Here is a 17,597-nt window from a genome sequence, read left to right as displayed (position 1 = left end):
GTAGCCACGCCCACCTAGCGCGACGGCAGTGTCAGCAGCGGCAATCTCCCTGTCACTCAAGTGGCCACACCCTTAATTATGCAGAACTTTAAGTCTTAATATAATTTAAACGGATGAGTTATAAAAAAATTCACCCCCCTCACAGTTGTCACGAAGGGCAAAATTAGCTATTTAGACCAAAATCATTTTTTGAACCAGGCTGTAAACATGTTTTTTCCTGCTGTAAAGTTGGGCATTTTAACATGGGGATTGCAGTTTTAGTCACTTCCTTATTGGCCTCATGAGAGAGAGCGGGAGGTTGGCACTCGGTGTGTTCATGCGTTTTGGAGGAGGCGCGGCTTTGGAGAGTGATTTGCATGGAGGGTGGGATCTTATGCTTTCAAAGCTAGTCTGCTGTAGATAACCTTTCTGAATTTGACTATCCTACCTTTGCTATTAATCAAACAACAAAAGACAAAAGACTTATTTTGTTCTTCTTCACTAAATTTTACCATGAATGTCCAGGATGAGAAAGAAAATCTTAATATAGATCTATCTATCTATCTATCTATCTATCTATCTATCTATCTATCTATCTATCTATCTATCTATCTATCTATCTATCTATCTATCTATCTATCTATCTATCTATCTATCTAAATTTCATCTCTTGGTGGAATGACCTTTCCAACTTAATCCGATCAGGAAATCATGGTTTGGATAAAAAAACATAATTTACGTCTTTATTTGACCCTCTAACTCTTTATTCTAATTCTGTTTGATTTATTTGTTGTCTTTTATATTTATATATATATATATATATATATATATATATATATATATATATATATATATATATATATATATATATATATGTGTGTGTGTGTGTGTGTGTGTATATATATATATATATATATATATATACACACACACACACACACACACACACACATATATATATATATATTTATATATATATATATATATATATATATATATATATATATATATATGTGTGTGTGTGTGTGTGTGTATATATATATATATATATATATATATATATATATATATATATAAATCTCTAACTGCCAATTTTTTCTAAAAAGCAAACAAAACAAACACTTCGTTTTTATTTTAGATAGACTTTAAAATAATCATTTTATGTATGAACATTTAAAGGAGACATAGTTTAACTGAACAATGACAGACTTGATTAAAAAGGATTTGACTCTATATATCTGAGAAGCTCATCCTCAACTACAGCTTTGTTCTATAAAGTGGCCTGCTGTTTAAGCAATAAGCATGTGTGCCTGTGATTTCAAATGTGGTTTTGGTATATGAAGCACATCCAATGCTACTAAGCAGTCAGCACTACGTGCACAAAGGCCTGTATAGCTAGCACAATGGTCTAAGCACATTATTGCTTTACTTTAATATGCACTATTGGAAGACTCGGATGTACCCATCACAGTGCTGCCAAATTTTGAGATGCAGGCTGTGGGTATCACACATAATGTCTGCCGTCAGTGCCAGCACTGTCACTTTATAAGAACTGATGCGAACACCTGCAAAAGCATCTTAGCGCGAACACGAATATTTGTCCTCACCCACGCGCGAGTATGCTCACACATGTAATTGCTGTCAGTTTTTTTTCTTGACGGCTGGAAGGTGAGAAGGGGCGGTGTGTGTGTGTGTGTGTGTGCGTGCATGCACAGGTCAGGACCAAGGGTGTAATCACAACATAGTGGAATGACCCATACAGCTAAGCCAGCCCACTCCAAGACTTCCTTATCACTGCGGGTAGCATGGAGGGGATGTGCCAATCACCTGTGCCTCTTATTGAAACCCATGTCACAAATGAAAGTGGACTAGCCTCTTTGTTTCTGAGCATTAGCAGGTTTAGCAGGAGTGTTTTTCTTACCATATGACAACATAGACAGTTTGTGCAACATGCCCTCCTCCTCAACAACTACAAAACTAGTCAAGAACAACACATATATATATATATATATATATATATATATATATATATATATATATAATTTTTGATATTTTTACCTTTACCTGAGGATTGCTGGTTAGCAGGGTGGAACATAGCGCCATTAGCCCCCTTGTTTCTGAGCTCCAAGAATTTGAGTTCATTCACTGGACACTTTTCTCAGTGAACATTGATTTAACTGATTTAATTTCAGTTAATTGTCATATTATGAAGTTCATTTAATTTATAATCAATGTACAGACTTCATTTGTTCATTTTCTGAATGAAAGTGAGTGCCGTTTTCACATTCAGAACTGTTTTTCAGGAATTGTGTGTATTTGCTAAAAACATTATTTGTTATGAGTTTTAAATCATAAAAATTGTGACATTAAATCATTACTACCTCTGCTAGAGAATAAGAGGATTGATTAAAGACTGACTTACTATCCCTTAAATTTGTCTTAGATGGCAAAACAGTGGCAAAAATTGCACGGTTGGCACCGACTTTACACCTCAGAGCCATATTTTTTTTGACTTGCATAAAAAAAATTGATTCAATACTGTGTAATTTACATTTTCATTCTCCTCAGGAACTAGCTGTCCCAAAAGGGATGAAGAGAAACAGTTAGGACTGCAGTAATCAAGACAGATATAGAGTGAGATGGAGAAAAACTGCATTCAGCAAGAAAATTGTGTCCTGAAATCAGATCTTTTGCACAGCTCGTATTGTTCAGAGTGAATGGCCATAATTAGTATGCTTTGTATGATAACACAGCAGAGGCCAGTGGAGCCTAATCTGAGGAGCGGATGTAGGCCAAGTGTGTCATCTATGTTTATTTGCCGCAAATCCAATTAAGCTTTCATCATAAATAAGCTCAAAAAAGGGACATCAGGAAATGCTGTAGCTTTCTGTGTTCTCAATTATCTACTTTCTGACGCAAGAACCGCAAGATTTCGAGGCCTTCAACTGCAGCAGGGATGTCACTGTTGGATTGAACATTTCTCTGACAGGATATACCTTAAACCCTCACACCCATCCCCCTTTTTTGTAATTTTCCCCCAGTGATTATGATCTCAAGGCAAGCGTGAAGTATGCCTGGATGTTCGTCAACTTGCCCTTGAGGTGATTTTGTTTTTAAAAATGTCCGCTACCCTTATGAAAATTAACCATGGTTTTACTACAAATAAAACCAAAAAACCATGGTTACTATAGTTAAACCATGGTAACCACAAATTAACCATGGTTTTGCTAAATTAACCATAGTTTAACCATGGTATTTGTAGTAAATCTGTGGTTATACAAATGGTAGTCAACACGCCAAAAAACCATGGGTTACTACAGTTTTACTATAATAAAACCATGGTTATTTTTCGTAAGGGTAGTTCTTCACAGCAACCCTTGATATGTCTTGCATTTTTAGCTAGCCCTCTTGTTTTCTGAGCATTTTCAAGATTAGCGTGTTTAGCAGGAGTGATTTTTTTTCTTATTAGTCCTTAGAAAACCACTGTACTGTACATAGTGTTTGTCATTTTAAATGTTTTACTTGTAAAGATAACTATAACCTCACCTAAACTGGTAGGTTACAGACCCAAAAGACATGGGCAGCAAGATAAAAACAATTCTAATAATGAAATAACAAGAGAGGATTAAACTGTCTTATCTTTTGGTGTTGATATATTTTGGTGAAAAAACATCTGTCACTAGGTAGCAGCTAGTGAACTTAGTTTGTTAGAATTAGTTTGTGACACCCCAATCCTCAAGTTAAGAACAGCCATAATTTTACCAAATTTTACCTTAATCTTTTTTACCTTTACCTGAAGATATAGCTGGTTAGCGGTGTGGAAACTAGCGCCTTTAGCTATCCCCCCTGTTCATTAAGCAGTTCAAGATTAGTGTGTTTAGAAGGGTTTTTTTTTTCTTTTTTTTTATGTTTGCCATTTTAAATGTTTTTCTTGTGAAGACAACAACCTCAACTGGTAGGTTACATACTCAAAACGTCATGGGCAGCAAGATAAAATCAATGCTAAATGCTCTTTTTGGTGCTGATAAATTTTGGTGCAAAATCTTCTGTCACTAGCTACATTAGCAGTCAAATTAGCTAAATGTGACATGCCCTCATACTCAATAACAAAAAAACTATTTAAGAACAACTGGTTTTACCTCACTTTCCATCTTTTAGCCTTTACCTGAAGATAGAATAGCTGGTTAGTGGTGCGGAACCTAGCACATTTAGCTAGCCCCTTGTTTCTGAGTGCTTTCAAGTGTGTGTGAGGCGACACATGGTAAATCTTCTTTACCCGCTCGGTGGATGATGATATGATACAAGCCTATTTACGGCCAAAGCACAAAAGCGTATTCGCCACAGTCTGCAGACTCAGTCACTCAGCCACCGCTTTTAGTCTCTCGGCAAGCAGCTGCGAGTACCATCAATCCGTTTTATTCTGTTGACCTTTCTCTAATCTCCGTCTGTATAAAGCGTCTCCCGCAGACACGAACTTCATGTCTGGCTCATTGCTGGAAGGATCATCACTGTAAAAAAAAAAAGGACTAAGAGTAATAGTGACAGTAATCATGCTGCGGGGAGAGTCTGTTTTAAGGCATTTATTTCCCACATTTACTGCTGTCTGAAATGAATCAAAAAATTATAAATGAAACAAAACACTGCAATTCGGTTTTCAGCCAGAGCAGGTTAAACATTAATTCAGATTATTTAACTAGCCCAGTGTTGTAAGTGAGCCAAGGTAGTTCAGTAATATAACTAATTATGTTTTCCAAGATGAATGAATAACCTTATGTGGGCTTTAATTGCATGGATAAAAAGTTGTGATGTAAACAATTGATGAGAGTATGCTAATTAGCAGGGTTCAAATTAGAATAGGAAATAAATGCATACAGTAAGTGCCTCCATGTGGCAAGTTCATTTAAAAATAAAACTTCTGTGGAGAACTTGTAAATATTGCTTAAAAAAGAGAGATGGTCTTAATTACATTATTATGATGGATTTATCAAATTAATTGCTGTAATATGCATAATTAAATATGTCTAGATATAAAGATAATTAAAATATTTTATTGTGACAAATTAAATCGAGTTTTGAGTGACAAAGTTGTTTTTTTAAGTCAATGTACTATTTATTTCTATAGCAAATGAACAGAATTTATATTTTGCAATTGAGATTCTCAGACTATCATCTAAAATAAATTTTTAAATGACAATTTTATATATCATAAGAAATATGAAGAGATATATATAGGGTTCACTTTTAAGCCCCTGTAAAACACAACACGGCAAAGGGCGGCGAAGTACCAGTGCACATACTCACTCATCTTGTTTTTGTCTGCAATTTAATGGGATTACTGATTGGGAGAAAACCGTTAAGCCTAGTGACATATTGTGGAGGGAGATCATAAATTAATCTTCAGTTTATAAGGATGCTTAAGTCATTATGCATGTGGACAAAAAGATTAAAATGCATATATTCATTAGTCTTGAACAGAACTTGGCAATATTGCTGAGAATCCATTTTTCACAGTTCCTTTTCCTACAAACATTTCTGATTCCTATCATATTCCTGGCAGCACTTGTGACGCTTTAAAAAAAGATGGTTTGTTTAACATTGTACAGACGATACATACTTATTAGCATCACAGAAGAAAAAAAACTGCATATCTATACTGCATTAAGTGGGAATCTCTACAAAATGTCTGTCAAATGAAAAAAAAAAAGCTGTGATTTTTCACAATATAACAGCAGGAAAGGACTGTGAAGGAAGTGTTTTGACAGTTTTTAAACTGAGCTGGGCAAATTTACTAGGTATAGAGGTACTCTTGTCTCTTTCGTTGATCTCTGGCCCCACCTGTTACAATGACTACACGTCATCTTGTCTTTCCAGATGTCAGATCACACCAACACGGTGCTCTCTATCGAAACAAGGCCAAGCTTTTGTGTACTATCTAGTGAAAGCGTGCGAGGAAAACAGAGATGCTTGACAGAAATCTCTCAGTAATTTCCTGGCCATTTAAAGTAACATGGTGCTCTGAAGAATACAGACCTGTCTACCTGTACTCTGAAAGCTTCCCCAGTGAAAATTAATCATAAGCAATTCATAAGCTAAAAAGTCATCGGTATGCCAAACCACATATCTATATACTTCAGTGGAAAAAAAATAAGTTCCTAGAAACAGTATTGAGATTCACAGTTCCTAGTAGAATTGCAGATTATGTGGGGGGAAAAGGAAGAATATTAATGAACTATGTTCAGACATTAACCTTAAGAATTGGCTATGGCAAATTAGGGTTAATATGCCTCATTGTATATAGTATTTTTTTTTGTTTATTTTTTCCATATCTGTAGTTAATTTGTTGGTAGAAATAATCAGTACAGTTCAAAAGCCATTAATGATTGTGTTAACTTTTTAATTATTATTATTATTATTATTATAAATATTTAATATAAGTAACCTCGTTGCTGTTGATGCGATTTTGATATTTAGATTTTTCATTTGCATTATATATTTTTCTTTCAAAATATTTTGCATTAATAAAAAAATATATTTATTGTTTTTAATAATTGCCCCATTATATTCATTATTACTTTTTATTATTAAAATATTTGCACAAATGGTATAATACAAAAAAATACATATTGACACTTATTTTACTAATAATTATTGATTTTCATAATTTTAACACTGAATTCCTATAGATAGATAGATAGATAGATAGATAGATAGATAGATAGATAGATAGATAGATAGAACATGGGATTGGTGGTGTCATATTGATTATATTGCTTTGAAATCTTAAATGATCAACCGTTTCAAAGTGGCAAATGCAAGCAAGCTACCTCTTTCTTGCCTTTTCTCTCTTTCTCTCGTGTGGTGTTTGGCACTTTATGTGAGGAATAATAGGGATGATGCTTTCATATTGATTGTTAGCCTGAAGTAATCACTCAGATGATGAAAATAATAAGCTCAGCAGAGAACTAGAGAGGAACATGACTGATGCCTGGCAAAATGTTCATGCACTGGTAATGATGTCCCCCTCTATTGATTATTACTTCCCACTTACCCCGGTGATTAGTTACATATTTAATGCAATTCCGTTAAAACAGTGAAAACATTTATTCAGTCTTTCTGTGCCATGTATCTATTATAACATCAATGTCCATCTTTCACAATTTGCTTAATGCGTTTTATATCAAGATGTTAATCCTGGACTGATGGGGCAATATATTTCTATGAAATATAGATTTTTAATGGAATTCTGAACGCAAAGGATTGTGGGTACCAGAGCAGAAAGACAGTGTGAGGGAGTGGTCCAGATTAGTAGGGCTGGGTGATACAGTATGAACATTATCAATGTTTAATGTGTGTTTGTGTGTGTGTGTGTGTGTGTACATATATATATATATATATATATATAAATCTATGTATCTATATATATATATATATATATATATATATCAGAATCAGAATCAGAATGAGCTTTATTGCCAGGTATGTTCACACATACGAGGAATTTGTTTTCGTGACAGAGCTCCGCAGTGCAACATAACAGCGACAGAACAAAAAACACAATAAGGAATAAAAAATACAAAAAAATACAAATAGGTGGGTAAGGATTGACAATATACAAATTGACAATGTATGGCAGGTATATTAAAAAGAGCATTTATGTATGTACATGTATATTATGTGGAAAAATTGTAACTGTACGCTAAGTATGTGTGTTTGGATAAATAAGTGTATGTGTATATAAATATAAATATAAGTAGTATAGTGTGTTCCATGTATGTACATGTATATTATGTGCAAAAGATTTACGTGTACGCTAAGTATGTGTGTTGGATAAAAAGTGTAGTGTATATAAATATAAATAGTGTAGTGTGTCCCACAGTTATTATCAGCTGTTCATAAGATGGATTGCCTGAGGGAAGAAACTGTTCCTGTGTCTGGTCGTTCTGGTGCTCAGTGCTCTGTAGCGTCGACCAGATGGCAACAGTTCAAAGAGGGAGTGTGCTGGATGTGAGGGGTCCAGAGTGATTTTAACAGCCCTTTTGCTCACTCTGGATAAGTACAGTTCTTGAATAGATGGGAGGGTTGTACCGATAATTCGCTCAGCAGTCCGGACTACCCTCTGTAGTCTTCTGAGGTCCGATTTAGAATCTGAGCTGAACCAGACAGTTACTGAAGTGCAGAGGATGGATTCGATGATGGTGGAGTAGAACTGTTTCAGCAGATCCTGTGGCAGGTTAAACTTCCTCAGCTGGCGAAGGAAGTACAACCTCTGCTGGGCCTTTTTCACAATGGAGTCAATGTGAATGTCCCACTTCAGGTCCTGAGAGATAGTGGTGCCCAGGAACCTGAATGACTCCACTGCAGTCACAGTGCTGTTCATGATGGTGAGTGGGGGGAGTGCAGGGGGGTTTCTCCTGAAGTGCACGATCATCTCCACTGTTTTGAGCGTGTTAAGCTCCAGGTTGTTGAGACTGCACCAGACAGCCAGCTCTTTAACCTCCTGTCTGTAAGCAGACTCGTCACCGTCCTGAATGAGGCCGATGAGTGTGGTGTCATCTGCAAACTTCAGGAGCTTGACAGAGGGGTCCTTAGATGTGCAGTCATTAGTGTACAGGGAGAAGAGCAGTGGGGAGAGAACACAGCCCTGGGGAGCTCCGGTGCTGATTGTACGGGTGCTGGATGTGTATTTTCCCAGCCTCACTAGCTGCTGCCTGTCTGTCAGGAAGCTGTTGATCCACTGACAGACGGAGGTGGGCACGGAGAGCTGAGTTAGTTTGGGCAGGAGGTATATATATATATATATATATACCTCAATATGTCAATATGTCAAATGTTATGTAAATTTTTTCTCAGCCTCAGATGTCACACCCACGGACCGTTGGCTAAATGTCTGATGCATATGGGACACAAAAGTGGAAACACTTAAGGAGTGTCGAAGTCATCATCGGATTGTTTGAATTATACAGGATTTTCGCGAGACTTGTGTGTCGCTTTCTTTAACGTTCCACCTGGAAAGATACTGTGGCATCAAACCCACTCAAGGAGGAAGAAAGACGTAGTGTTAACAACTGTGACGATGAGCGCTTCAGGATCAACTAAACCAGGGGTAGGCAAGTTCGGTCCTAGACTGCCGCAAACCTGTAGAGTTCAGCTTCAACTCTAATCAATGTCTTCAGGATTACTAGGCTACAGGCAGGTGAGGTTTTTTTTCAGGGTTGGAGCTGAACTCTCCAGGACTGCGGCTCTCTAGGACCAAATTTGCTTACCCCCGAACTAAACACTTCACAAGTATGTGAATTTTTTAAAGTTTGCAGCATAGAATCTTTAAAATACGTCCGAGAGTTTTATTGTCTGTTTATAGTCTGTTATTGTGGTGACATTTCCATGCCCCGAAATATAAAGATGAATGAAACGAACTGTGATAGGTTATTTGACATGTCGGTCAAATGGACTCATGAGCGGGCCTTGGCCAATGAAAGCTACTGTAACATAGATTCCAGTCCTTCAGTCTAAAGGCCTAGCTATGCCAGACTATATAACAATTTACATTTGTTATATTAAAATAGTGAGTGAGAAAAACCAAACAAACTGCTTTATCAAAATCTTGAAACAGGACAGCATTATAAATGTATGAATCATGAAAAAAAAAAACTCTTTCTAAATCGAAACTTTGGAATGTTAGTGTGTCTATGTATTGATTGATTGATTAAAAAAATTCAGTCTATCACTCAGCCAGTAGTAAACCACTTGCCTGCCATTTCCAGAGTTTTCCATCCCAGAAAATAGAAGTAAGCGGCATGTCTATTGTTATCTGATGTCACCAGGGCATTGGCTAACACAATATCATACTTCCCTACCCACTTGTGGGCATATTTCAGTGTCACTCACGCTTTCTCGGGTCACGGCGGACCACCATCAATCTCTGTCGTTGGCCTTCTCTCGCTCTCTGTTGTGCAAACACTACTCTTGCCTGACAGAGCAGCGCTGCATGTTTCGCTCCCCTCCAATCCATATTGACGTCTGTCATTTATAGCTGTGGTCAATGACAAGTCTTTATCACTCCCGTCGCTCCCACCGCCCGCTGACAGCTTCCCGTCCAGAGCTTATGAAAAACACCAAAGATGCTTAATGGAAACTGCCTTCTGCCGGCGTAAACGGTAATAGAGTCAGTCCCGAGATGTGGTGGAGAAGTTCAGGTCGGGAAATGATACCTGCTGTTTGGAGCACATCCAGAAAATCCATATGGATTGAGACGAATGTGGATTTCCATACTTTGAAGCTGGCAGTGCAGCCATATTGTGAGGGTAATGATGCAGAAGGTGTGAGAGCCCTACAAATATCACTTCGCTTTTCTCCACAGTTTGTCTGTGGGAGAATTAATCTGCAGTTTTGTTTGAGAAAGTTGGGCATGGAGAGTTGAGCAAACAGTATGTCTTTTTTCTTTCATTTCTGCCCTCCATCAGGTACCGTGTGATTGTATTTGACACCCTGTTTGATTGATAATTAGGTTGTGATGAATAGAGGGACTTAAAACTTTAATTATAATATGATTAAACAATGCCCCCTCATATGGGATCAGGCCAACGATGCAGGAAAGCCAATTTAATCCCTGTAAGAATGACTCGGAGCATCACAGGAATGGTAATGAGAGCTTGGAGAGAGAACCCTAATATCCGCTGCATGGGGCTCCGTCTTCCTGCCAGCAGTTGTGGGTTTCGATCTGTTACCACACATACACACGCAGGCTGGAATGGGGAACTTTCTCTTTCACATTCACTGCTCTTAATATAAAGTAATGACCCTCAACATTGCATATTTTGGATGTCACTTATTTGACACCCAATTTGGTTTATAGAATTGTCTGCTAAATTATTTTAGACAGCACTGCCCTAAGCTTATTCCTTTTTTTTTTTTGGACATTAATTGGCTCATTTGGAAACAGTAGTGTGGATTTGTTTTGTCTAAATTACATCTGAAATTTATTTATATACATATTTCAGTTTATATACATATTTCTGATACCACTGAAAATAATAATTATAATTATAATTATAATCTTTAAAACATTTATTATTTATTTATTTTTGTTTTATTTATTCTGACCAGTTTTACTTTATATACTATATAAACATTCTTTTTGTCTTTTTAAAATTATTTTTATATATTATTTAGGCATTTATTTTCATAAAAAAATATTATTATTGTTAGGTTTATATTTATAAATGTATATTTTAATACATTTATTATTATTATTATTATTATTATTATTATTATTATTATTATTATCATCATCATCATCATCATCATGATCATCATCATCATCATCATTATTATCATTATTATTATTATTAAAAATAACATTATTATATTATCTTTGTTACTTTTCCTTGTTTTTATGTTTTATTTATTCTTACCTGTTTGGCTTTATAAACTGTATCTAAACATTCTCGTGGTCTTTTTATTATTAGTTTTATAATTAAAAAAAATATATTTTGTGCAATTTTATTATTATTATTATTATTATATAATACATGTATTCTTTTTGCTCTTGTTGTTGTTGCTATTATTATTATTATATTTGTATTGTATATTTTAATACTTATATGGATACTATTTTATTATTAAAAATCTGTTTTAAATGCCTTATTTTACTTTGTTTTATTTGCTCTATGTACTGTAAAAGCATGTTTATTTTTGTTTATTAATCATTGTTCTTATTTTTTTATATTATTCTATGTACTTTTTTATGTATTCATTTTAATAATATTTATTTTAAGTTAATGCGGCTGGCATATGCACTGGCATACTGTCTCTGCATTTTCACCTAGAGTGATATGCCCAAATTGAATTTAGTCATGTGCATGTGGATAGAATCGTCTCCTCTGAAAGCATTGGACGCACAGGTTAGGACTTCAATGGCTGGAGCTTAAACTGCTGCCCACTGTGATATGTCACAACACATGACCCCAGCCGCTTGAAACTGTAGAGCACCCCGCCACAGCCATATCCCCTAGCTTAACCTTTCATTGCCACCATATAATGAATCTGAATGGGTCTGTCGGTCTACATCCAGGTCTAGCGCTAAAGCCTGGCTCTGTCAGGCCATTTTGTCTTAAGGCAAAGTGCTCTGCAACATTGCAGGTGTACCCAGCTGCCCTCTACACTTCACTTGCACTCGCTGGCTTTAACCTTGCATTTGCTTGCTTCCCTTTGTTTTGAGTCTAAATCTAACCAGTCCTGAATAAGTCAACCTGCAGCAGGTGTATTTCTCAAATGTCATTAAATCTGGATTATGTCATCTGTCACGTCCTCCAGGTTCCTTCTTAATGGAAAAGTGTTTCCAGGGAGAGCATTAGTTGAGTTAGTAAGTATGGGCTAACTCATCTACAATGCATACCTGACATTTACACAGCATGTCTTGAGAGCTCCCCGAACATACGCTAATGCAATCTTCTGATTATTTATGTATAAATTATGCTCATGTTGTGTGCGCTACTGTAGCTACTTCTGATGAACACTTTATGAAAGGAAGAATGAATAAAGCCTTTTTTGGAGTGCTTTTGAATTGATTCATATGATAAAGGCTCAATTATACTCTCTGTCTTACCTAGGAAGCCAACCACTCTTTGTCACCTCCATTGCGGTGGTGCTTTTCATTAAGTTGTGAGATGTTTGTATAAATTCCCATTTGTTTATCAGTATGTGTATTCCCCTGACCCACCGTTCAATGCTCTAGTGGATTTATTCATTGGCGTGCCTTCGTTTGGCCTCATGCAGGTGCAAAAGTGCATGCATAATGCATGTCAGCTATGCGGATGTACTTTAGACCACGTTATTTGGACATTTTTTAAGCACCCAGGCTCGATGCGTTAACGTCCCTTGTATTTTTCCTTTTCTTCCCAAGCTAGCAGCCACCTTGACCTTTCGAAAGGTTAATTTGATATTTTATTCAAGTTCGCAAGGTATGTAAAAAGTTAAGCTCTCGGTAGCTGTGAATTAGCAAAGCTAATTTCATAACAAAACCATAATAGCTTTGCCTGCTGGTAAAAATAGCTTAAACTAGTTAGATAGGCTCATCTGTTTCGAGATTTTAGGCACTTTCAGATGGTCTGGCTTAGCAAGCAGCTAGCTTGGCCATGTTGGGAAACCATCAAACCGATCCATTTAATCAGGTGCTTTAGGTGGTCTACCCTTGCTAAATTAAGTTGGTCTATTTTGATGATTTTAGAAGGGATTTAAATATGTGTCAGCTAGTCATGCTGAATGAAATTAGCTAAGCCAGCTTGGGATACCAGAAAATGAGCTGAACACCATCTTGGATAGGTGGCAAGACCAGGTAAAAACCAGCAATACCACCTTAGTTGAATACTTGTTGCAGTTAATCTAGCCTAATGTGGTTATCTAGCCTTGCCAAACCAAACCAGTTAGACTGGCCTGTTTAGATGGTTTTAGAGAGTTTGTTTGACACTTGTGAGCTAGCCTGATTAGGAAACTATCTGAAGAACAACTTGGCTATGCTGGGAGACCAGTTAAATCAGTCTAAACTGGTTAACATGACAACCCGGGCCAAATTGGTTAGGTTTTGATTTTTAGAATTTTATGGTTAACTGATCCCTTAGCCTGGCCAAAACAGTTAGGATGGTCTATTAAGATGGTTTTAGAGGGACTTTTGACTGGATGACCACCTAAACCAGCTAAAGACCAGCTTGGCCATATTGGTAGACCAGGTACCCCAAAAAAATCCAGCATTAACATCTTTAGTTACATATTCTGGTTAACTGGTCCCTTATGCTGGTCTATTTAGATAGTTTTAGAGGAGTTTTTGACACTTGTCAGCTGGTCAGACTGGGTGACCACTTAAACCAGCTAAAAACCAGCTTGGCCACATTGGGAAAACAAGCTGAACACCATATTGCATAGTTGAGGAGTCAAGTTAAACCAGATAAAACCAACATTGCCAACTCTAACGAGTTTTTGTATCTGGTCTTTCAGCTTGCATAGCCAAACCAGGTAGATGGTTTTAGAGGTGATTGAGGCACTTGTCAGCTGGTCAGACTCAATCTAAACTTGGTAAAAAAAAACATCTATAATTTCAATAGACTGGTTTAAGTTTTAATTTTTAACAACTTGGCTGGTTAGATTTGTGTGTTTTGTTGATGCAGAGAGGCTTTCTGCAATTTGTTTTATTATCCTAGCTAGATTATATGGTTAATTGTATTTTATTGCTAGCATTTAGCACTGTTAGTTTACTGCTATCTGTGACCAATCAAAACAGGCCTGTTGTGGCTCATTTTTGGGTTGTAACTCACTAGTAACTCACTAGTTTGGAACCACTAATCAAGAGTATCATACGACGTGGACTATAAATTAAGCATGTTGTGTGAGTTCTTTCTCCATTATGAACTGTTCATGATACTGCTTAGTAAGAGAGGAAACATGCACTCTTCTCATTAGACATGTTAATTTAGTTTTAAAGGGTGGAGAAACTACTTAGGCTCTCCTTTGATCATTATTCATCAAAGCTTCGAAATGCACGAGCAGGTTGCGCTTGTCCTTGTGAGGAACGTGCCAAAAAATTGTTTAAAGATTCACGAGAAATATGTCCCACTCGTTTGTGTAAATGAGCAACAATGCCGTTTCCCAGAGCTTACAGTTCTGTCCATTTCATATGCATGGAATTCAGTTCATAAGCATATCTCCTGCCCTATCTTGCAAATGAGAAAGTTTATCTCACTCACAGCAGCTGATGAATGAATGAGCGTGCAGAGGTTTAGTTCTGTCATGCTCCTCCAGGCTGCAGGCCAGGTGAGACATATCCTGCGGGCTTAATATTTCGTACTTTTAAAGGGGAGAGACTCCCACTGAGATCAGATCGGGAACCTTCCGCAGCACTGCAGGATCCTGCCGGCTGGAAGCCCTTTAAGCGAAGAGTGAGCGTAAAACGGAACAAAGGCGATTACACCCTGTTCTTTGCTCTTAGTAACTATGGTAGATAAAAGTATAAAAAGCAGTTGCCATACAGTTTCCTAAATCAGTACAATTGGGCACTGCAGAGGAAAATTAGACTTTTCACAAAAAGTAAATTATGAAGTACTATTCTAAAAGTTCATGTTATATATTAGAAGTAGAAAATTGCATTTAATTAATTTAATGATTTTTTTATTTATTTTTTGTGAGCATTTGAACAGACTACATTGCAGAAATTGTAGCGTGGTCTTCTATGATTTTTTTTTATATATATCTTTTCTATATTTATTTTTAATTAGCTTTTTTATTTTACTTTATTTAAAATATGCATTCCACATCATGGTTAATCTATCTGCCAATTTGTATTTTTATTTTTTTTTATTTTGTAATTTTAAATTATTATATTAACACAATCTTATTTAAAATATCTAATAAATTATTAAATAATTATTTTAGTAAAGTCAAAAAATGCAAATACATAAGTTTAATATATATATATATATATATATATATATATATAATTAATAACTTATAATTTGTGTATTTATTTTAACAGAAGTACTAGAGCTACATAGCTTAAAGGAGGGCCTTTGAATAATGTGTTGGACAAAACAACTGAGAACCATGATCTAGCTCAAATCTTTTTAACTTGCTAATATCCTCTTTGTTTTATATGCTACTGAAGCATTTGTCCATTACATATACTGGATAGATACGGTGATGCCTTCAGCTTGGCCCTTAACACCAGTAAAGAAGAAGATATAAGCAGGGAAGGGGATAGTTTCAAGCACTGCAAACAGCACCCCTGACTCAACATTTCCAGGAAGTTGAAGACCCTTTAAACTCTCAGTGGAGCCTTCATGATCGCAGGGAGATATGTCAGAGCTGACATTTAGACATTTGGAGGAGGTTGATGTAGAAGATGTCTGTTTTTGGTGCAGGAGTGGGGGCGGCTGTGCTCAAAGGTTGTTTGAAGGAGTGTGAAATGCGATAGTGAGAGGGCTAGTGGTGGTTGTTGTTTGCAGTGATATAGCTGCACTGGGAGTAGGTGTTGGAGACATTGGAATACAGATGGTTCTGAAAGGAAGCCTTCTTTGGGCAAGATAGGTAGTTGTGGGTGGAGGTGCTATCCAGTGCCAGTTTTATGTGGGTTTGACCTCACACCCTTCCGTCTGTCCAGTTTAATGTATGCCACAATAATCCCATATGTTACTGAGCATCGAGAAGATCCTTTAAGAAACCCTAATATGCTTAACTCAAACAAAGTCCAAATTCTTGCTAATGAGGGGTGTATTAAGAAAATTTACTGGCAAATAATTACAATATATATTTTTAAGTGTTTAAGCATTTCTCTTTCACAGTCTTCCACACTCAATCAACGCCAATATTATGGGATACATTGTAATACAACGTAGCCTCGAATGCTTTAAGTCACTTCAGATGAAAGCATCTGCCAAATAAATTTGAAAATGTTACAAACAGTATAGGCAATTATATTTCTCGAGCATGAAACAGGATTTGTTTTTGTTTTTTTTTTTGTGGAAAAAAAAAATATTTTACATACATTTTCATAGTTTTTACATGCGTGGCTCTAGTACCGGCAATGTTATTGGTTCAGTTTCCAGGAAGTACTAACAAAATGTAAACAATGAATGCATTTTACGCCACTACATAAGTTAAGTCCACATTTGTTTCTTTTTAAAACTGTGCCTATGACAAAACATTTAAGATTGTGGGATTATATTAAGATTTGTATGGCTTAAACTGTCTTTAGATAAACATATGATTTGTTAAAACTGAAGTAAAATCTGTTATTTGTGCTAGTCATGACATTTTTTTCTTTAGTAGACAGGTTGATCCTTTGATTCACTTAAATCAATTTCACTCGTGTCCAATTAAGTTACCAACTAAATTATCCATTTTAAATTGACCGGTTTGTATACTTTTCTGCGAGAATTCATTTTAGACTGCACCCAAATATTATGCCACATTACATCACATCTTGCGTCTTAGTTTTTTCCTTAATCCAGAAGCTCATGTTTTGTTTGGCTTTATTTGTGGGGACTGTGATCGCCCTGGACACTAGTGGTGAATTTGGCATGCTGAATAGCTGGACAGACGTGGCCAGGAAAGGGCTGCAGTCCAGAAAGCATTCGTACACAAAGCCCTGGGCACAGAACCTGCTCTGGCTGCAAAATGGAACCATGCCAGCAGCTCTCCAGGACCTGGTTGACTGATGGGTGCTGGAGAAGTTGATGTTTTGTATAATAGCGGTGTCCTTCACCTAGTTTTCTGCTGGTTTTCTAAATTTATATTCTTGCCATTGTGTGCATGTGATGTGCATCCTCAGTAAGAGCTCTGCTGTTTTGTGGCAGGAAACTGGAAAGAGTGGTGTTTAACTGCAGCTGCAATATCCGTTGGATCCAGCTGTGGCAGCAGCGAGGCGAAGCCGGACTCCATAACCAGCAGCTGTTCTGCAACGGAGTCTCCAAGATCCCTCTACAGTTCATGAACATCTCAAACTGTGGTATGGAACATTTTCTCTAAATTGTGGTCGCCATAAAAGAAATGTCTTGGGTTCAGTAAAGGGATAGTTTACCCAAAAATGACAATTCTGTCATCATTTACTCACCATTCTAAACCCGTATGACTTT

At 36.5% G+C, this 17,597-nt stretch overlaps 1 protein-coding gene across 1 annotated transcript in view; it reads left to right on the top strand.

Annotated features, from left to right (window-relative positions):
- The window catches only part of LOC132125157 (NT-3 growth factor receptor-like), a 239,498-nt gene that overhangs the window by 100,823 nt on the left and 121,078 nt on the right, over positions 1-17,597 (top strand). The window contains exon 5 of the mRNA XM_059536416.1: positions 17,319-17,470. Coding sequence (XP_059392399.1) covers positions 17,319-17,470 — 152 coding nt within the window. The remainder of the gene's footprint in view (positions 1-17,318; positions 17,471-17,597) is intronic.

The sequence above is a fragment of the Carassius carassius genome, chromosome 43 (genome assembly GCF_963082965.1).
Source record: "Carassius carassius chromosome 43, fCarCar2.1, whole genome shotgun sequence".
Classification (NCBI taxonomy): domain Eukaryota; kingdom Metazoa; phylum Chordata; class Actinopteri; order Cypriniformes; family Cyprinidae; genus Carassius; species Carassius carassius.
The sequence above is the reverse complement of the archived record's forward strand: the minus strand, read 5'-3'. Positions and strand labels throughout refer to the sequence as shown.